This window comes from Podarcis cretensis, assembly GCF_951804945.1.
Source record: "Podarcis cretensis genome assembly, chromosome: 16".
NCBI classification, from domain to species: domain Eukaryota; kingdom Metazoa; phylum Chordata; class Lepidosauria; order Squamata; family Lacertidae; genus Podarcis; species Podarcis cretensis.
In genome coordinates this window covers 11260113-11281956 of record NC_137186.1, presented here as the reverse complement: position 1 = coordinate 11281956, position 21844 = coordinate 11260113, and the positions used below count along the sequence as shown (strand labels likewise).

The following is a 21844-nucleotide window of genomic DNA, read 5'->3' as shown; positions in this document are numbered from 1 at the left end:
GCTGAATTGCAACTTATCACCAAACTTAAAACCATGGAGAGACCTGGTCTGAACAAAGACCTTGGATTCTTATCTCATTATACATGACAAAGCCATTTTTCACCTTTTCACCCCTTGCTTTTTCCTGTAAGACCTATTGCAGTCGTTAAGAGTCGTCAACAGGCTCATCACAGCTATCTGCCAATCACCCATTCCCACCACTCTTCTGAGTAATACCCCTCCCCACCTTCTCACTATATAGAAGGGTCTGGAAACTTCTGTTTCAGTGTATCTGAAGAAGTGTGCATGCACATGAAAGCTCATACCAAGAACTGACTTAGTTGGTCTTTAAGGTGCTACTGGAAGGAATTTTTTTGTTTTGACTATGGCAGACCAACACGGCTACCTATCTGTAACTGGAACATATTTTACAGTCCCCATATCACACAGGGAGTCATAGGGTTATATGGTATTTGGTAGGCTAAGGCTTGATGGTTGGTGTCTTGGGGAGGGAAGCGGTTAAAAGGCACGTCAACTTCCATTTCCTGACTGAGCTCTCTTTCAAACTTTTGTGGAACCACTAATGTGCTTTAACCAGTGCCGTCCTGCCCTCATTAGCTGCCTCCCTGGGCCACATCTACACAATACTTGCAATAACCGCTGTGTGAACAGCCCTGAAAGCTAAGGGTATAGGGTGGTATACAAATTTAATAAGTAAAATAATAATAAAACTGTTAGGATATTTCCAAAGTGAAGCAGGGTCTGGTGTGATTTTAAACTAGATGGGGGGGGGGGCCTGCATGTTGAGATTCCCGCACTGCAGGGAGTTGGACTATACAATTCTCAGGGTCCTTTACAACTCTGCAGTCCTAAGATTCACTTTAAACAGTCATGGCTTCCCGCAAAGAATACCCTGGGAACTGTAGTTTGTCTGAGGTGCTGAGAGTCTTTCGGAGGCCCTTGTTCCGCTCACAGAGCTACAGTTCCCAGGGGGATTTATCAAGCGGGGAATTCTGAGAAAAGCAGCTCTGGGAGGGAAATGATGTTGGGGGGGCCTCCAAACCACTCTCAGCACCCCTAACAAGCTACATTCTCCAATATTGCTTTGGGGGAAGCAGCGATTGTGTAAAGCGGTGCAAAAGTGCTTTAAATGTAAGGTACGGATGCGGCTCTGTTTTCAGGCACCAGGTCCACCCGCTCTCCAAAATCTGAGCCTCCACATCTGGGGAGATCATCCAAGCCTTACCCTCCACAAAACTCCTTTCTCCTCTCTCCTCCTTCCCCGGCATCCAGGGGTCCCTCCTCCCATTGGATGGGCCCTCGGAACTTCGATCAGACGCCTTCACCTCCATCCTTCCGTCTTCTCCTTCTTCAAAGCCTCCCTCCACAATGGGCTGCAGCCCGGGGCGGGATTTCCTCCTCCGGGGTGGGATTTCCTTCGGGGGCCTGAAGGGCCCGCTTGGTGGTGGCTCCACAACAACCTCCGGCGGAGCGCTCCCGTCGGGGACCCCCTTCCCGGGATCCACTTGCCATGGGGTTTGGGTGCCCATCTTCAAGGGCGCCTGGGCCTTCTGCTTCCGGCAGCGCAATTCCTTGAACGTGGTCACCCCTCTTTGGCCGGCGGGGTTGGCTGGTGGCTCTGAGGGTGGAGTCGGGGGCCCGGGCGTCTCCCGGCAAGGGGCCACGCCACACGTCAGCTCATTCGATGGTGGCAGCTCGGTGTCAGGGGAGAAGACAATCAGCCAGTCGCTCTGGTCCTTCTTCGTCTGAGGTGGTAGCCCCACCAACGCTGCGGCCTTCTTCCTTTTCTGCGCCAACTCGTGGAAGGAAGTGATGTTCTTCCGGCTGCCCGCGGCCTGCGGGTCGCCGTGGCAGGGCGGCAGGTCTGCCGGGGCCACTGCAGGCTTCCCTGGTTCGCCTCGCCTCAACCCCTGAAGCCCCCTCTTCGTTCTGGGGGGCACCGGTGGAGGGCCGCTCAAAACACGAGGCCTCGGCGGAGCAGCCTGGTTCGAGTTGACGTCCACTAAGAGCTTTCTGGGCTCTGCTTCCCGGCTTGGGAGAGCATTGCAGTTTGAATCCAGCTCCGGGCTGATTTTGGGGGCTGGCACGGCTGGGGGAGCCCTGAAGGGACGGGTCGGGGGCGGTACAAGCAAGGGAGCCCTGCAGGAATCAGCGAGGGGCGACTTGACCGGGCTTTCCGCACATGGAGAAGACATGTCAGGCGTGGACCCCAGCGAGCTACCGCTGCACAAGCTGTCGGGGCTGTCCCAGACACGGGACGGGCGAGGCTCGCCGATCTGGGTGTTGAGGTTCAAGCTTTCGTCTTTGCGGTCAGCCAGGGGAAGGATGCTGCGAGCATCTTCTAAGGGGACAATGTTGGGCTGGTTCTCAGGACTCCTTGGCTCCTCAGAAGGAAATTCTCTGCAGTACACAGAAACCGGGCTCTCGTCCAGGCTGATATCTGAGGAGCTGCTAACTGATGAGGAGCCCAGCTCCGACGGGGAACCTGCCTCCTCCTCCTCTTCTTCCTCTTCTTCTTCATCCTCCTCTTCTTCCTCACGTTTCAGAGCCAGGCAGTTGGGCGAGAGCGGCTGATCCTGGAGACCTCGCTTGAGATCCGAATGCAGCGTGTGGCCGTCGCAGCAGCGGCAAGGCAGGGACGGGTTATTGGAGTTGGCGTCTACCAGCTCGCGGGTGTTGCCGCCGTGACTGCGGCAATCCTGGCAACCCACCCGGTCTCTCGGGGGCGCCAGCGTGTTGGCATCCTCCTGGAGCTCCGGATGGCGTGACAGGTGGAGACCCAAGGAGACATGCTGCAGGTGGACATGGTTCAGGTTACAGATCAGGCCCTTTTTTGGAGACTGCATGGTCCCGGAACGCGAGAGGGGGAAACGGGTGGCGCTCAAGTCCGTCGGCTCTGCCTGGATGTCACCCGCCAGGGTGCCCTGGGAAGTTCCCTGTGAAAGGCAAAGCCAGCTTCTGAGTGGAGGCAAAATTCAGGAAACAGGAAAATAAGGAGAGCACATAATCATAACAGGGTTTAGGTTTATCTTAGGCCACATCTGCATGGTGCATTTGAAAGGAGTATTATACTACAGCGGTCCCTTGGTTTAAGAACAGCTTAGTTTATGAACAACTTGGACTAAGAACGCTGCAAACCCGGAAGTAGGTGTTTTGGTTTGTGAACTTTGCCTTGGAAAAAGAACATGTTTCGCTTCCTGTTGAGTGTGTTCCATTTGTAAATTGAGCCCCCCGCTGCGATGGGGAAGCACGCCTTGGTTTCAGAATGCTTTGGTTTAAGAATGGACTTCCGGAATGGATTAAGTTCGTAAACCAAGGTACCACTGTACTTTAAGCAGTCATGGCTTCTCCCAGGGGATACTGGGGACTGTAGTTTGTTAAGGGTGCAGAGCAATGTTGGAAGACCCTTATTCCCTTCACAGAGCTATAGTTCCAAGTCCCCTGGGAAGAAAGGTTGACCGCTGAACTACTCTGTAAGTTGTAGCTCTGTGAGGGGAACGGGGGGGGGGGGGGAGAGTCTCCTAACAACTCTCTGCACCCTTAACAAACTACACTTCCCAGAATTCTTTGAGGGAAGCCATGATTGTTTAAAGTGGTACTAGCGTTGGCCCCCGGCCTCTTAAGTGAGATGGGCGCACAACCCCAGAGTCTGTCAAGACTGGCCCGTATGGGCAGGGGTACCTTTACCTTTTATACTGTTTTAAATGTACAGTGCAGATGGGGCCATATAGAATTGTCTATCTAATTATTGTTATTGTTATTATTTCAATTTCTTGCTTACACTTCACCATAAGGCTCCAGGGCAAGTTAAAGGTAAAGGTAAAGGGGCCCCTGACCATTAGGTCCAGTCGTGGCCGACTCTGGGGTTGCGCGCTCATCTCGCTTTATTGGCCGAGGGAGCCGGCGTACAGCTTCCGGGTCATGTGGCCAGCATGACGAAGCCGCTTCTGGGGAACCAGAGCAGCGCACAGAAGCGCCGTTTACCTTCCCGCCGGAGCGGTACCTATTTATCTACTTGCACTTTGACGTGCTTTTGAACTGCTAGGTTGGCAGGACCAGGGACCGAGCAACGGGAGCTCACCCCGTCACGGGGATTCGAACCGTCGAACCTCAGATCGGCAAGCCCTAGGCTCTGTGGTTTAACCCACAGTGCCACCCGCGTTGCTTGGCAGGGCAAGTTAGGTGGGTTCTAATATGTATATCTCTCACCTGTCTTGGGTACTGGTTTCTCACCTGCATCTGGTTGACCACTGTTGAGAACAATGTGACGGACTAGATGGGCCTTTGGCCTGTTCTAGCAGGCTATTATGATGCTTTTATTGAAGGGTAATGAGGTGGATCTTCAGCATACAATGGAAACTACAAGATGAAGATGGCTGGTGGGGAGGAAATTCCATGGCTGGTTGGGGGGAGCCCTGTTCAGGGAAGTTTTTAATCTGTGATATTTTAGTGTATCGCTGGTTTTTATGGAAGCCGCCCAGAGTGGCTGGGGAGACCCAGCCAGATGGGCGGGGTACAAATAATAAATTATTATTATTATTATTATTATTATTATATGGCTGTTTAAAGTGGTATGGTGCAGGTTTAAATGTGTAGTGCAGATGGCGCCAAACTCATACAGGGCTGAAGAGACCGTCGGGACACATGCTACAGTAAGCTTATGGAACCCTCTGCCACAAGATGTGATGGCACTAAAAGGTTTTTTTTTATAAGGTTTTTAAAATAAATAGGGTTTTAAAAATAAGCTAAGGTGGCAGAACAGCCACAAACGTGATACGCCTTTACATTTCATAGAATTGGAAGGGACTCTGAGGATCAGAGGAAGTAATAGTGCCACTGTATTCTGCTCTGGTCAGACCTCACCTGGAGTACTGTGTCCAGTTCTGGGCACCACAGTTCAGGAAGGACACTGACAAACTGGAACGTGTCCAGAGGAGGGCAACCAAAATGGTCAAAGGCCTGGAAACGACGCCTTATGAGGAACGGCTAAGGGAGCTGGGCATGTTTAGCCTGGAGAAGAGGAGGTTAAGGGGTGATATGATAGCCATGTTCAAATATATAAAAGGATGTCACATAGAGGAGGGAGAAAGGTTGTTTTCTGCTGCTCCAGAGAAGCAGACACGGAGCAATGGATCCAAACTACAATAAAAAAGATTCCACCTAAACATTAGGAAGAACTTCCTGACAGTAAGAGCTGTTCGTTCGACAATGCAATTTGCTGCCAAGGAGTGTGGTGGAGTCTCCTTCTTTGGAGGTCTTTAAGCAGAGGCTTGACAACCATATGTCAGGAGTGCTCTGATGGGGTTTCCTGCTTGGTAGGGGGTTGGACTCGATGGCCCTTGTGGTCTCTTCCAACTCTATGTGATTTTATGATTCTATGATCATCTAAGTTCAACTGCCTGCAATGCAGGAATAAAAAGCTGTCCCATACGGGGATCAAACCTGCAACCTTGGAATTATCAGCAGCACGTTCTTAACCAACTGAGCTATCTAGGCTGTGCGAGAAGATGGGTCTATCAATGGGTATTAGGCATGGCAGATAAATGGAACGTCCAGATGATAAGGAAAGCAAAGGCAGGGTTTGTGTGCTTCCTCTGCAGGCATGTGGTTGCCCACGGTGAGATCAGGATACTGAACTGGATGAGCATGTGGCCTGATCCAGAAGAGCTCTTCTTGTATCATTTTGTTGCAGAGATGGGGAACCTGTGGCCCTCCAGATGTTGTGGGAGTCACAGCTCCCATCATTCCTGAGGTTTGAGTCCAACAACAACATCTGGACGGCCTCAGCTTCCCCATTTCTGTTTTGTTGTAATGAAACAGAGACGGGTCTGTTAGAATATAAATGCACAGGAACCAGAACAGCGTCTCCCTGTAGAGCACAAATGGTTTTCAAGAGCTCCTGCCTTTCACCCCAAGAATTCTGGGAAATGTCGTTTTTCGAGAGGCAAATATCTTAACAGAGCATTCTCAGTGCTTCCTTGGGACTGAGGACGGGCACTTACACACAATTGCCCAGACATGGGGGGAAACCCGCCTCACTTCCCCACAGAAAGGGACTGAAAGAGGAAACCGCATGCGCATAAAATGTGCATATGCTGTTCTATGTGTGTAGATGCAGTTCAAATTTCAAAACAAAAATTCAGCCTGGATAGCTCAGTTGGTTAGAGCGTGGTGCTGATAACACCAAGGTTGCAGGTTCGATCCCTGTATGGGGCAGCTGCATATTCCTGCGTTGCAGGGAGCTGGACTAGATGACCCTTGGGGTGCCTTAAAGGTAAAGGTAAAGGGACCCCTGACCATTAGGTCCTGTCATGACCGACTCTGGGGTTGCGGCGCTCATCTCGCTTTATTGGCCAGCATGACTAAGCCGCCTCTGGCAAACCAGCGCAGCGCACGGAAACGCCATTTACCTTCCCGCCAGAGCGATACCTATTTATCTACTTGCACTTTGACGTGCTTTCGAACTGCTAGGTTGGCAGGAGCAGGGACCGAGCAACCTGAGCTCACCCCGTCGCGGGGATTCGAACCACCGACCTTCTGATCGGCAAGTCCTAGGCTCTGTGGTTTAACCCACAGTGCCACCTGCGTTGGGGTCCCTTACAACTCTACAATTCTGTGATTTTTGGTCCACAAGGATTAAAACTTTATCCCAACTTCCAAATTTCTGGCCAATTTCTGGCCAATGAGCATGAAGGCACTGGGACTGAAAGCTATCTTTCAGTTTCCAAAAACTGCCCCTAGGAAGCCCACAAACTGAAGACAACAGCTTTCCCTTGCAACTGGTATTCAGAGCGAAGCGTAGGAAGCGGCCTCATTATGCTCAATACTGTCTACACTGACTGGCAGCAGCTCTCGAGGGGTCTCTCTCCCAGCAGCCCTACCTGGGGACTGAGCCTGAGACTTTATGCATGCAAAGGAGAGCTATGTCCTTTCCCCCCTGGGAAACCTGACTGACACTTAACAATGCTTGATAGACCAAGCCCTGTTAATGCTCTGTGGGGCTGGACCAATGGGTTGTCTGCCCCAGAACCGTGTCTCCAATCGTGGCCAATCAGATGCCTCTAAAAGGCTCCCTGACAGAGCGTGATGGAAACAGCCCACTCTGCTCTCTAAATATGAATATTCTGTTTCCCTGTTGTGGCTAAGAGATGTCAATATGATTTTTTTTAAAAAAGGAAAGAAAGTCCATGTGCTTTCAAAGCCAGTACTCCAGGAAACTGCATTGGGATGGGGGGCAAACGATCACAGTCTGAGTCCAGGTCCCTTGCTGCAAGGCAGATGGTAGAAAGGATGGAGGATTAGCATACCTCCTCTCCTACTCATCGTACGTTAACCATCAATAATTCAGAAAGAAAAATTAAGTTCTCATGGCAACGGGGGCTGTCACATGGCGGGGTCTGCCCCCTCCTCTCTATTCCCCTTCTCCACCTGCCACCATCCGTGCCTTTTATATCATAATACCCTCCTGAAGAAAGGAAAAGGGAGAATATTTTTTCAAAAACAAAACACCAAACGCTCAAGGACAATGCAGGACTGTCTCTGCAGAAGCGGGAAGAAGAAGAGCAAAACATGTATACAGTATTTTCACATCCAAACTGGATGCAGTCCTGGAGAGGTTTGGCTGGCCAACGGCATCAGTTCTCTTGCTCAAGAGGCGCGGGGACAAAGAAGGAAGATAGCTCAAGGTTGGTGCAGGGAGATTTCTCACCTCCGAGTCATTGCCAGTTCCAAAAAGAGAGATGTAATTGTTTCTGCTTGTCCAAAGGCACTGAAGGCACTCTGTGTAAGTTCAGAGGCACTCCTTACTAAGGAGGTTTAAAACAAAAACAGATGCTGGGGTCAAATGCCAGTCAATTCTGGATCTGACCTATTTCTGGAAATGGGGGAGACAGTAGTCGGTTCCCCAATTTTAGGAAAATATTGGCACTCAGCCAAGGGTGGGGTGTTAGGTGAGACTAGAGCATCGGTAGGCAAACTAAGGCCTGGGGGCCGGATCCGGCCCAATTGCCTTCTCAATCTGGCCCGTAGACAGTCTGGGAATCAGCATGTTTTTACATGAGTAGAATGTGTCCTTTTATTTAAAATGCATCTCTGGGTTATTTGTGGGGCATAGGAATTCATCCATCCCCCCCCCCCTTCAAAATATAGTCTGGCCCTGCACAAGGTCTGAGGGACAGTGGACCGGCCCCCTGCTGAAAAAGTTTGCTGACCCCTGATCTAAAGCATGGGTAGGCAAACTAAGGCCCGGGGGCCAGATCTGGCCCAATCGCCTTCTAAATCCAGCCCATGGACAGTCCGGGAATCAGTGTGTTTTTACATGAGTAGAATGTGTGCTTTTATTTAAAATGCATCCCTGGGCTATTTGTGGGGCATAGGAATTCGTTCATTCCCCCCCCCCTTCAAAATATAGTCCGGCCCCCCCACAAGGTCTGAGGGACAGTGGACCGGCCCCCAGCTGAAAAAGTTTGCTGACCCCTGATCTAAAGCATCCAACCTCGCTTAAGTCCAGCCTCACTGAGCTATGAAAGGGACATACTGAATAGAAGCCCATTTATCTTTTTCCCCTAAGTGGCTACTATCCAATACAACCCCTTCTTAGTGGGATATAGGAAGCTGCCTTATACTGAGCCAGACCATTGGTCAATAGAGCTCAGCATTGTCTACTCTGATTGGTAGAGGCCCTCCAGGGTTTCAGAAGGGGGTCTTTTCAGCTACCCAGCCTGGAGCTGCTGGGGTTTGAACCCGGGGCCAAGGGAAGAGATGTACCTCCGTGACAGCATCTGCTTTACATGCAGAAGGTGCCAGGTTCAATCTTTGGCGTCTCCAGGAAGCCTGAAACCCTGGAGAATCACTGCAAATTTGTCCAGACTCAGCTCAAGGGACCAGCTGCCCCCCAAATAAGGATTTTGACTCTCTCCCCAACAAGAGGAGAGCCCTGTTGGATCAGAACAAAGGGCCCATCTGGTCCAGCTTCCTGTTTTCACAGATGGCTCTGGGAACCCTGGAAGGGAGACCTGAGTCCAATAGCAACTATCCTCACTTGTGATTCCAAGTAATTGGTTATTTATAAGCATGGTGCTTCTGAGACTGGAAATAACATACAGCCGCCCTGTCCGGTATCCTCATTATCCTCCATGAATTTGTCTAATCCCCTTTTAAAGCCATCCATGTTGGCTGCTATCAAAACATCTGGTGGCAGGGAGTTCCACAGTTTATGTACAGCATGAAGATCACATCCTTTTGTCTCCTCTGAGTCTTTCAACGTTCAGTTTCATTGGACGGACCCATTGGGTTCTAGTGACAAGATTCAGGGTTAGGTGACATCACTGACACCAGGACAGCAACCGACTTAAGTAAATCTCACTTATCTGGGCTGTATGGCCTAGTGGTTAGAGCTCGACCATGAACCTAACTGGATGCGACCTTGGGCCAGTCACTGCCTCTCACCCTGCTCTATCTGAATGCAATAAACTATACTAATGTGGTTTTCTTATAGAGTTTGCCGAAGCTTATGCTGGGTGGCGCTGTGGGTAAAACCTCAGCACCTAGGAATTGCCAATCGCGTGGTCGGCGGTTCGAATCCCCGTGGCGGGATGAGCTCCGGTCATTCGGTCCCAGCGCCTGCCAACCTAGCAGTTCGAAAGCACCCTTAAGTGCAAGTAGATAAATAGGTACCGCTTTATAGCGGGAAGGTAAACGGCGTTCCGTGTGCTGCTCTGGTGCCGGTTCACCAGAGCAGCTTCGTCATGCTGGCCACGTGACCCAGAAGTGTCTGCGGACAGCGCTGGCTCCTGGCCTCTAGAGTGAGATGAGCGCACAACCCTAGAGTCTGTCAAGACTGGCCCATACGGGCAGGGGTACCTTTACCTTTATGCTGGGTGTAACTGAACCATACCAGAGAAACGTGTGTGTGTTTCTGTGAGAGAGGATGAGGGAAAAAAAACGGGGGAACAATATTGCAGTAAATCACATTGCGGTGGCTAAATCATAGATTTTTAAGGAAGCCTAAAGACAATCTCCTTTAACCCTATCCCTGACAGGTGGCTGTCCAGTCTCAACTTGGGGGAAAAACATGTGTATGCAAGTGGACTTTATATATAATCTTGGCAGCTTGAATAGTAATTGTGACTCAATGAAAAACAGCCCCAAATCTTACACTAGATGCTTAGTATCACTCACTCTGGAATATAGCAATAATGGAGAAATTTACACATAATTTAAGATTTGGGTAAGGACAGAAACCTCCAGACAGTTTTTATACCATTTTCAAGACAACCCTTATCACAAGCTTGGCAAATTCTGGGTCCATACTTTTATCTAAACAGGGGTCAGCAATTCTGAAGCAGGGCATGATGGGAATATCTTGTCTAGTTATTTCACAGGTAGCATCTAAAAGGCCTTGGATATGGATGATCCTTTAGATGATGTTTGCCGCCCAGCTCCCATCAGTCCCCAGCCAACAGGGCTAATGGTGAGGGGTGATGGGCTCTGTAAGCTACAAGCAACAACTAGAGAACCACAGGATCCTCCTTTCTTATCTAAGATAGGCAGGGATTGGGGAGGGGATACCGGGGTAACACTTTATTTATTTCCAACACACATTTTAAAGCACATGGCTCCCTACAAAGAACTCTGGGAACTGTAGTTTGTTAAGGACAGACCCACCAAGTGACCCTGTTTTCCAAGGATAGTCCCGGTTTCTGATTTGATCCCAGAATGTCCCACTTTCTCTTAAAGGTAAAGGGACCCCTGACCATTAGGTCCAGTCGTGGACAACTCTGGGGTAGCGGCGCTCATCTCGCTTTATTGGCCAAGGGAGCCAGCGTACAGCTTCTGGGTCATGTGGCCAGCATGACTAATCCGCTTCTGGCGAACCAGAGCAGTGCATGGGAACACCGTTTACCTTCCCGCCAGAACGGTACCTATTTATCTACTTGCACTTTGAGGTGCTTTCGAACTGCTAGGTTGGCAGGAGCAGGGACCCAGCAACGGGAGCTCAGCCTGTCGCGGGGATTCAAACCGCCAATCTCCTTACTGGCAAGTCCTAGGCTCTGTGGTTTAACCCACAGCGCCGCCCGCATCCCTTCACTTTCTCTTAAAGGTAAAGGTAAAGGTACCCCTGCCCGTACGGGCCAGTCTTGACAGACTCTGGGGTTGTGCGCCCATCTCACTTAAGAGGCCAGGGGCCAGCGCTGTCCGGAGACACTTCCGGGTCACGTGGCCAGCGTGACATCGCTGCTCTGGCCAGAGCCAGAGCCAGAGCCGCACACGGAAACGCCGTTTACCTTCCCGCTGGTAAGCGGTCCCTATTTATCTACTTGCACCTGGAGGTGCTTTTGAACTGCTAGGTTGGCAGGCGCTGGGACCGAGCAGCGGGAGGGCACCCCGCCGCAGGGATTCGAACCGCCGACCTTTCGATCGGCAAGTCCTAGGCACTGAGGCTTTAACCCACAGCGCCACCTGCGTCCTTCACTTTCTCTTAGGACGTCCCTATTTTCATCGGAGAAATGTTGTGGGCTATGGAGTTATGCGGCCCCTGAGCCAAGGAGATAACTAACTATACAGCCTTTACAAGACACCTGAAGGCATCCCTGTGAAGGGAGGTTTCTCACTTTTTAATGTTTAATTCTGTTTTTATATATGTTGGAAGCCGCCCAGAGTGGCTGGGGCAACCCAGTAAGATGGGTGAGCTATAAATAATACAATTATGGAATAGAATTTCCCTATTTTCATCGGAGAAATGCTGCCTCTAGGGTATGTAAGGATATTGGAAATTGTAGCTCTATGGGTGGCAATGATAATTTCTAGAAATTTGGGAGGGAAATCATGGTGATTTAAATATATGATATGGATCTGCCCATTGTTCACTCTTTCCTGAGGGGCTCAAGATGGGTCACAACGCGAGTAAATAAATAAAAACAGCAAAAACAGATGAGGTTTTTTTAAATAAAGAAAACAAAAACGTTAAAAATGGCCACCAGCCTGTCCTGAATCAACCCAGAGGTCTGACGTACATTTGTGGGGGAGGCGTGGGCAGGGCTGATGCCAGCCAGTGTAGGCAGTACTGAGTTAGATACTCATAAGAAGGCAGCTTTCCATGCTCCCCACCCCACCCCACCCCAGATTTACCACTCATGGGGCGGCCTTGGGCAACATATTCATGGTCTCTTAGCCCTAACCTACCATGCAGGGATGTTGTAAGGGTGAAAATGAGGCGAGGTCTCACGTACGCCTCTCCCCAGAGGACTGGACCATAATTGGGAGGTATAAAAGAATACAGAACGGCAGTGCCAAGATGGAATTTGCACCAACAATTGGCTCCTGGCATCTGTTTTCAATCCAGGTTTAGAGCAGGACAAGACAGAGCGTGTGGTCTCTGAGACAGTGCAGAGTGCCTTTCCTCCGGCGAACAGCAGACAATCCTAGGAAGGCATGCAGCACCCTTGTACCCAGTCAGAGCTTTGCACCATCCACCCAGTATTGTCTGCACTGATTGGCAGAGGCTCTCCAGCGACATGATTCTTTAGGGAAGCAAAGAGCACCCCACAGACAGGAGAAAGATGGAGTATCCCACGGCTAGAGAGAAAGAGAGACGTGAGGATCTGTGCGTCTCTGTACAAACCTAGACGCTGCCCATCCCATCCTCCAGCCATCAGAGCCACCACCGGCCCAACCCTTCTTGCAGGAAGAAAGCCAAATCACTGCAGAGGCTGCGTGTGGCTCTTTGGGTGGGTGGGCGAGCAAAAGGTGCACCCTCGATGCCAACCATCCTGTTAGCAATGCAAAGGGAGGGAGCCAAAGTGTGTGTGCATTTTATGGGGGGGGGTCACCTCCATGCCTACTGTGGTGGTAAACAAGTCAGGAAGAAAATGGGAGGGGGAAATGATGGAGGGGTACAGCATAGCTCAGTGGTCACCCCTTGTTGGGGTGGGGGTGGGATTTCCGCCGCCCTCCCCACCCCGCCACCTCCCAGGAGCAAGGTCTAGAATCAAGGCTACCTTTTGAGCATCAGTACACCTATTTCAATATATGCAATTGTTTCGGGTTTGTTTCCATTGTACTGCACATCGATCGGAGAGTGTCTTGCAGGAAAGCATTTAGTGATAATTGCGAGGAAAGCTTTTGGGCAGGGTTTTTTTTTTTTTTCTTTTTCAAAAAAGGGACACCCTCCCTGTTGCCTGGAATCAAGACATTTCCTAGATTTAATGGGAATTCAGTAGGGTGGGTCCCCTGCAGTTCAGGTGGGCACAGGTCTCCAAAACAGCCCGGATAAGGTGGACGGGTGGGGCAGAGGTTTGCACCCCCAAGTGCGATCGCATCCTATTATCGGGCATTGCAGGTTTCTGGAGAGGGAGGGGGCTTGAAGGATATAATAGACAGCTCTCCCCGGTCATGGGATTCGCCCCAAAACCTCCTCCCTCCCTCCTAGAGACATCCATCAACACATTTATGCTGACCGCCCCCACCCGAAACGGTGCCCATCACAGCTGCATCTGCAGCGCTAAATGCACTCACCTGCCGCCTCTCTGCCTCTCTTTAGACTCTGCTGCAAGACTTGGTCCAGCCCCCCAATGCTATAACGCTGCGGCTCCGGGCAGCCTCCCTGGCTGAGCTCACCCCAGTCCGGGTAGGAGGAGCCAGCGTCCATCAATGCCTCGCCTCGCCTCTCCGCCTTAACTCTTGTCGTGCCAATGGGCTTGGGCTGGAGGGTGGCGGGTGGCGGGGTTGCAATCCTTGGGAGGAGTCTCCAGAGGTCATCTGGTCCAACCCACCATGCCCAGTGCAGGCGTCTCGCAAGGTATGGATCTTGGGGGACAGGGCCTTACAGAGCCAGGCAGAGGGCCGGGCCAGGTAGATAATGTGCCCCCCCCCTTTTATTTTTACCCTGGGGATAACTGAAGTCTTATGAATAAGTAAGTATATAAATAATTTTTACAAAAGTTATGCTGACAAATAATTTTAAGGCTTGAACCGTATCTGCATATGACAAAATGGAAAAGATAGATATATAATACAGTGGTACCTTGGGTTAAGTACTTACCGGTAATTCGTTCCGGAGGTCCGTACTTAACCTGAAACTGTTCTTAACCTGAAGCACCACCTTAGCTAATGGGGCCTCCTGCTGCTGCGCGATTTCTGTTCTCATCCTGAAGCAAAGTTCTTAACCTGAAGCACTATTTCTGGGTTAGCGGAGTCTGTAACCTGAAGCGTATGTAACCCAAGGTACCACTGTGGTGCTTTTTAAAAATACATAGGGAATGTATGCTGACCGAGGCCCCCTTTGGAATCCGAGGCCTGGGCCAAGTGGCCCATATGTCCCCCCTCTGTCTGGGCTCCTTGGGGGTACTTCTGGGTCCTGCGCTATCCCTTGAGGCTCAGGTATCCCAGCTGTGCCCTTATCTGGGCAGGGATAGCCCAACGACTGGTGTCTATGCCGTGGTAACCTCTAGGTTCAACAACTGCAACTTGTTATACCTAGGGCTGCCTCCGAAGACGGTTCGGAAACTTCATCTGGCGCAGAATCCAGCAGCCGGGTTGCTCACCTGGGCAAGGCGATGTGAGCATCTTACACGGATCCTGGCCCGACTGCGCTGGCTGCCCATTAGTTTCCGGGTCCAATTCAAAGTGCTTGTTTTGACCTATAAAGTCCTAAATGGATCAGGACCACAATACCTCAAGGACCGCCTTTCCCCATATAAACTGACCCGGACCCTGTGATCATCATTTGAGGCCCTTCTTTGTGTGCCTCCTCCATGAGAGGGTGACCACACAAAAACGGGCCTTTTCCGCAGGGGCACCTTCATTACATATCTTTAGGCACCAGATGGGCACTTTTCTCTCTAACTGGACCTTTGGCTGATTAATGTTCTATACTTTAGCCTTTTAAATGTGTTTGTGGGATTGGGGTTATTGGTTTGGTTTTTATGTTATTATGCATTTTGCGTTCTCATTTTGTGTTTTTATGTTGTGAACTGCCCTGAGATTTAGAGATGAAGGGTGGTATATAAATTTAATAATTAAGACCTGAGAGCCTAGGGTTCAAATCCTCACTTGGCCGTGAAGTTTAGTGGGTGATTTGGGGCCATTTACTGTTTCTCAGCCTAACGTACCTCATAGGAGGATTAAGTGAGGAGGAAAACCATACAGTGGTACCTCGGGTTACATACGCTTCAAGTTACATACGCTTCAGGTTACAGACTCCGCTAATCCAGAAATAGTGCTTCAGGTTAAGAAATTTGCTTCAGGATAAGAACAGAAATCGTGCTCCGGCGGCAGCAGGAGGCCCCATTAGCTAAAGTGGTGCTTCAGGTTAAGAACAGTTTCAGGTTAAGAACGGACCTCCGGAACGAATTAAGTACTTAACCCGAGGTACCACTGTATATGCCATCTTAAGCTCCTCACAGAAAAAGGATTTTAATTTACAAGTTGGACTTCTTTTATACAGTGGTGCCCCGCAAGATGAACGCCTCGCAAGACGGAAAACGCGCTAGACGAAAGGGTTTTCCGTTTTGGAGGTGCTTCGCAAAACGAATTTCCCTATGGGCTTGCTTCGCAAGACGAAAATGTCTTGCGAGTTCCTGCGGGTTCCCCCCCCCTTTCCTAAGCCCTAAGCCGCTTATCAGCTGATCCACTAAAAGCTGCTAAACCGCTAATAGCGCTAATCTGCTAAGCTGTCAATAGGCTTGCTTCGCAAGACGAAAAAACCGCTATACAAAGAGCCTCACGGAACGGATTAATTTCGTCTTGCGAGGCACCACTGTATTAGTTTCTTTCCAACTCTGAATTTTATTGATAGACTGAGTATTTCATGTAGACGGCCTAGAACACAATTTCACAGGGTGGGTTGGGGGCTTTGGGCCAAAAAACTCTATGCAAGTAAAAGCGTAAACATACAACAAAGGAGTATACAAAAGTCACTGAAATAAACAAGAGCCTGGTTTCAAAATAATTTATTGCTACAAACTCATTTTTCTCCAGCCTGTGCATTCCATTATGATAGGATGCTTGATCATTTTCACCCCTGGGTGCTGCTCCAGAGCACTGTGGGGGGGGGGTCTTCTTCATGACCCCCTCCCCAAAATGGGAACAGGTTTGTTTTGATCCAGGTGAATCGTTCTCCCTCCTGAGAAGCTTTGTCAGGACATACAGTCAGCAACATTTACTATAGATACACATTCTCTCTCTCTCTCTCTCTCCCCCCCCCCCCCCGAATATTGATAACTGTAGTTTACCCTTTCACAACAATTCTCAGGGCCCTTAAACCACAATTCTCAGGTTGTTTTTTTTCGGAGGGGTGCTTTAAATGCATGGTGCGTGTTGCAGAGATGATTACATTCAGCTATGGATCTTGTCTTCTTCCACAAACAGACAAAACTGTAGCAGCCTCACCCCCTTGCTTAGAGGCTGGGAATGGGAGAAAAAAGATTGAAGGAAGAAAAATCCTTAGCCAAAAATGCTCACCTCATCACCACAGGACAGCTCACCCTGAGGTAAAACAGTTTGCATTTAAGATGCAAAAAAAAAACCCCCACCCCCAAATTAAACCCCCATGCACTTCATGGAAGGATTTTAAAATTTTATTTTAAATAGGCAGCCACCAGCTGTTTCTAAGAGTTGTGGTGGCAGTGGTTGTGGGGGGGGGGGGATAAAGATTCACCAGCAGGGTTGGGAGAAGTGGCCAGAGCACTGCAGGACACTGCTGATGCCAGCAGAACCAAAAAAGGAAAAACATGGGAACTAGATGGGCATGTTTCTTGGGTTAAGCTGGACACTACTTGGTTTTAGCCCAGGGAATCCTGGGAATAGTCAGAAGTTTAAAGAGTTTAAAGTTTAAAGACCTTGGATAGTGTGCCTCAGCCTTCCGGCCCCTTCAAACCACCACTCCCAGTGTCAGGGAGTTAAGAAATGCCTGAACTAGGTTTCAAAAACAGGTTTTAAAGCAGCTCCACTAATCAATGTCAGGAGAGATGGGGAAAACCCACCCTCCCACACAAACACACATGTGACAAGCATTTATACGCTGGTTTCCTTCTTGATAGCCGAGTCTGTCATTTCTGCCTCTTGTAGATCTTCTGGGCCAGGCCAAGGAAGATCTGGCGGGGCAGACGTACAGCATGCTGGGAAATAAGGCCCGATAAGCACTGGTAGCTGCTCTCCTCATAGTCCTGGTAGATTTTCTTCAGGCCCAGATCCTCATAGAGCTGTTTCACATGTGCAACTTTGTCCAGATCCTTTTGTCCATAGTTCTCCTAGAGGGGCAGAGATTTATTGATTTTAAAAAAGGAATGCTGCGAGGGCAGATTGAGGCTGCGAAAACACACCATGGCTTCCCCCTGAAAGGAAGTGTAGTTCACTCCTCTCACAGAGCTACAGTTCCCAGCACCCTTCACAAACTATGGGTCCCAGGGATCTTGAAACGTGGCCCACATTCTACTCCAGTGACAAAACTAGAAGAAAATGCATCACCAAAAAAGGTGGATGGGAAGACACATAATTGCATATGTGTAGATGCATAGATGATAGGGATGTGGGTGTCGCTGTGGGTTAAACCACAGAGCCTAGGACTTGCCGATCAGAAGGTCGCCGGTTCAAATCCCTGCGATGGGGTGAGCTCCCATTGCTCAGTCCCTGCTCCTGCCAACCTAGCAATTCGAAAGCACGCCCCAAAAAAGTGCAAGTAGATAAAGAGGTACCGCTCCAGCGGGAAGGTAAACGGCGTTTCCGTGCGTTGCTCTGGTTCGCCAGAAGTGGCATAGTCATGCTGGCCACATGACCCGGAAGCTGTACGCTGACTCCCTTGGCCAATAAAGCAAGATGAGCGCTGTAACCTCAGAGTCGGCCACGACTGGACCTAATGGTTAGGGGTCCCTTTACCTTTACCTTTTAGATGCATAGATGCACATTTAGAAATAATGACTAATGTTTTGGGGGCAAATGTTTTGGGTGGACTAATGTTTTGGGTAGAGAGGATTCTGGTGGGGCAGCTACTAGCATTCTTGGGTGACACCAATCATTTAGATCCCTTCTAATCCAGGTTCAGGCCTGGCCATGGGACTGAGTCATCCTTGGCGGTCCAGATGGATGACCTTGCAGAGAGTGGGGCAAGGGAGTGTGTGGCCTTGCTCCTGCTTCTTGACCTCCTCTTTGGCTTTTGATACCATCGACCATGGTGTCTTCCTGGACCGGCTCTGGGGAATGGGAACTGGGTTCCAGTCCTACCTCCCGGACCAAATTCAGAAAGTAGCATCGGGAGAGTGCTTTTCGGCCCCCTGGAGTTTACGTTATCCCCGGCGCTATCTAATATCTGTATGAAACTGTTGGGAGTGGCCATTAGGACTTCTGGGTCAAGGTGCCTTCAGTATGCCAATGACACTCAGCTCTATTTCTCCATCGCATCTGAATCAAGTTACAGGGAACCAGGCAGAGGGCCTTCTTGGTAGTGGCACCCGCCTTGTGGAACACCCTCCCACCAGATGTCAAAGAGAACAACAACTACCAGACTTTTAGAAGACATCTGAAGCCAGCCCTGTTTAGGGAAGCTTTTAATGTTTGATGCATTACTGTATTTTAATATTTTGTTGGAAGCTGTCCAGGGTGGCTGGGGAAGGTCAGCCAGATGGGCGCGGTATAAATAATAAATTATATCAGGTCAGGCCGTGCAGTTCTTAGAGCAGTGCCTTGGGCACAGTTGGTGAGATGGAGAAAACAAGCTGAGCTTGAATCCTGGCAAGGCAGAAGCACTGTGGGCGAGTGGTTCCTGTGCCTGAGAAATTGGCCAGTTTTCTACCTGGTTGGGGTTCTAGTCCCTTTGAAGGAGCAGGTTCTTCGTCTGGGGCTGCTTCTGCAATCCAGCTTTGTCACTGGAGGACCAGGTAGGCTAGTTGGCTAGAAATGCCTTCTACCAGCTGCAGCCAGTACAATAGCTATCGCAGTTCCTGGATCAGGAAAGCTTTGACAGAGCAGTTCCTGCATTCGCTAGTTCAATACCATATGATTATTAATAATTATTTCACCTTCCCCATTAAAATGCTCGAGAGAAACACACTTTAGAAATGTCAGGAGGTGCAGCCTCCCTAATCAGTTGCAGAGTTTTATAGCACCTTAACGAACAGACTGTGCCATCCGTTTGTTTGGTCTTCAATTAATGGCGTGGCTGTTCAGGTGTCATAACTTGGCGAGGAATCTGATTCACCAGGTACATTTTGAGACACTGTATAAGGTTCCTTTGTTAGTCACTTAATACATTTTAATATTTGTTAAAAGAGGAACAGGTCTTTTTTCCCCCCTGGCATATTGTCACCTGCCAGGGAAATCTGGCATTTTAAGTCTGCTTTATGTTGCAGTTTATTTGAGTCCAAGTTAACACAAACTTCAGTTCAAGTTACCGGTACATTGATACTGTCAGGCTTTTGCAATGGCTGGGTGCCTAGTTGCAAATAAATAGATCTAAACTAATTTATTATGATTCATCTTTCATCAGCAAACACAAAATTAACTCTTCTCATTGTTTTATCATGTTAAAATACTTCTTTCAACTCTCTTTTAGTGTTCTTGTGCCTTTGGGTGTTTTCCCCAAAAGGTAGCTTAGAAAAAAGAAATTGTCTAAAAAGAGGTTATTTGTCTTTACCAATTTCAATTGACTTCTGCACACTTGCTGGTGTTTTGCCGTAACTTGCATCAGAGTGTAAACTGGATTTTTTAAAAAACCCATTTTGGCACCTGATGAAAAGCAGCTAAGCTCTTTTTCAAATCGCTGCTTGGATTTCAAAGAGAGATGGAGAAATCCACAGGTACCAACCAGCTTCTGGTCCCAGTGGGACAAAGAGGGATTATGGCTCCCCTCCCTCCCACGCTAGCAGGGCATGGAATTGTAAAGCCTCTTTACCTCTAGAAGTCGTCTCTGTTCTGCAGAGGCTCGTTTCAAGCACTGCACCACCAACCAGCTGCATTTGTTATCCTGGATGTCCGTTCCAATCTTCCCGGTCATTTCAGGGTCACCAAAGCAGTCAAGGAAATCATCCTGCAGGCAGGGAGAGTGTTAGTGCTGTGGCTTGACATTACCTGCACCGCTGGGCCCAGAGAAATTGCTAGAGAAGACCAAGGCGCCAATAGTATAGTGGCACATAACACTGGTCTTGAAAGACCTACATTGGCTCCCAGTACGTTTCCGAGCACAATTCAAAGTGTTGGTGCTGACCTTTAAAGCCCTAAACGGCCTCGGCTCAGTATACCTAAAGGAGCGACTCCACCTCCATCGTTCTGCCTGGACACTGAGGTCCAGTTCCAAGGGTCTTCTGGCGGTTCCCTCATTGCAAGAAGTGAGATTACAGGGAACCAGGCAGAGGGCCTTCTCGGTAGTGGCGCCCGCCCTGTGGAACGCCCTCCCATCAGATGTCAAAGCGATAAACAACTACCTGACATTCAGAAGACATCTTAAGGCAGCCCTGTTCAAGGAAGTTTTTAATGTGTGACATTTTAGTGTATTTTTGGTCTCTGTGGAAGCCGCCCAGAGTGGCTGGGGAAACCCAGCCAGATGGGCAGGGTACAAATAAATTATTATTATTATTATTATTATTATTATTATTATTATTATTATGGCAGATTCTGAAGTGCAGGGTCCCTTCATGGCCCTCACCGCCATGCCCCCTCACCACCACGCCACCCTTTATAAGATTATGTAATACAGTGGTACCTCAGGTTAAGAACTTAATTCGTTCCGGAGGTCTGTTCTTAACCTGAAACTGTTCTTAACCTAGGACTTCCGGGTTAGCGCCAACATCTAATGGCGGATTCCCTCCGATCTCCGGAGGGAATCGGCTCAGTAGGGATCGGGTTCTGCCGTGCCGGTGACGCGGGGACCCTTAAAAACCACAGGTGCGAATGCCTGTGGACGTGGTGACTCGGCGGGCACCATTAGCGCCCCCCCGACCCACAAAGTAGCCTTTTTAAAGGCTGCGGAACGGAGGCGGGGAGCGGCGCGGTGCTGAGAGTCCTCTGCTTCCCCTGCTGAGCGAAGCCGCATGCCATGGATGGAGAGCGCTGACTTTTTCCTTCAATATTCGGACTAAAAGCAACAACCCGTGAGTAATACGGAAATTGGACTTAAAAGGGAATTTTTTTAAAAAATTCGGCACGATCGGGGGAAGTGTAAAAAGGAAGTCCGCCCCCCCCCGCCTTGTAGATAAGCTAAAGCAAGGACCAGCCAACTAAAGTTGGGAGAAAAAGTTGCTGTTTTGGAAGAAAAATTACTATCTTCGCGATTGGACAGTATAATTGATCTTGCTGGAGGATAAGAACTCGTTTAAATTAAAGTGCAACCCCCCGGGACCCGGGTGCGATTTGTGAAAGAGCCTGCTGGAAAGATACGGACTTTGACAGCTGTCAAACTAGCTTTCAAAATTGGGAAATAAAAGGAAACGTTGCTTTTGGTGATTCTGCTGGCCAGACTTTCTTAGATTTGGATTTAAATTTTCGGGAGCAAAGGAAAACAAGTTACATTTTGGTCTATTGGATTGAAATTTTAAGGACACTAAGTAAATAGAATCCCCCTAGAGGGGAGTTTTGGAATATTGCAAGAAATGGCTGTTAGTGGAAAAATACTCGCTGAGCTGAACAGGACTTTTTATCTCCTGGGAAAGTTCCAGGAGCAGAGCAACATCTTAACAACAAGGGCAACAGTACTGAATGATACAGTAAATAATCTTGTGGGAACAGGAAGAGACTTGATACAAGTTTTCGACTCTGAACCAATAGCCCTTGAAGTTGAAACAGAAACTGCTGCAGCTGGGGAAACGAAGTTTGAAAAATCCCAAGAGACACATGAGGACTTGCTGGAAATTAAAGA

The 21844-nt window shown here is 49.2% G+C and overlaps 2 protein-coding genes across 6 annotated transcripts in view; both read right to left on the bottom strand.

Annotated features, from left to right (window-relative positions):
* Positions 1–13612, bottom strand: part of RUSC1 (RUN and SH3 domain containing 1) — a 35568-nt gene extending 21956 nt beyond the window's left edge. For 3 of the 4 annotated variants that reach the window (XM_079957910.1, XM_079957912.1, XM_079957913.1), the window contains exons 1-2: positions 13516–13612; positions 1226–2936 (exon numbers count right to left, since the gene is read on the bottom strand). In XM_079957910.1, coding sequence (XP_079814036.1) covers positions 1226–2846 — 1621 coding nt within the window. In that variant the 5' untranslated portion in view covers positions 2847–2936; positions 13516–13612. Of the gene's footprint in view, positions 1–1225; positions 2959–13515 lie in introns of all 4 variants that reach the window. The other variant, XM_079957911.1, reaches the window with a different exon arrangement.
* A 2322-nt stretch (positions 13613–15934) lies between these two features.
* The window catches only part of FDPS (farnesyl diphosphate synthase), a 42737-nt gene continuing 36827 nt past the window's right edge, over positions 15935–21844 (bottom strand). For both annotated transcript variants that reach the window (XM_079958274.1, XM_079958275.1), the window contains exons 9-10: positions 19886–20020; positions 15935–17249 (exon numbers count right to left, since the gene is read on the bottom strand). In XM_079958274.1, coding sequence (XP_079814400.1) covers positions 17049–17249; positions 19886–20020 — 336 coding nt within the window. In that variant the 3' untranslated portion in view covers positions 15935–17048. The remainder of the gene's footprint in view (positions 17250–19885; positions 20021–21844) is intronic.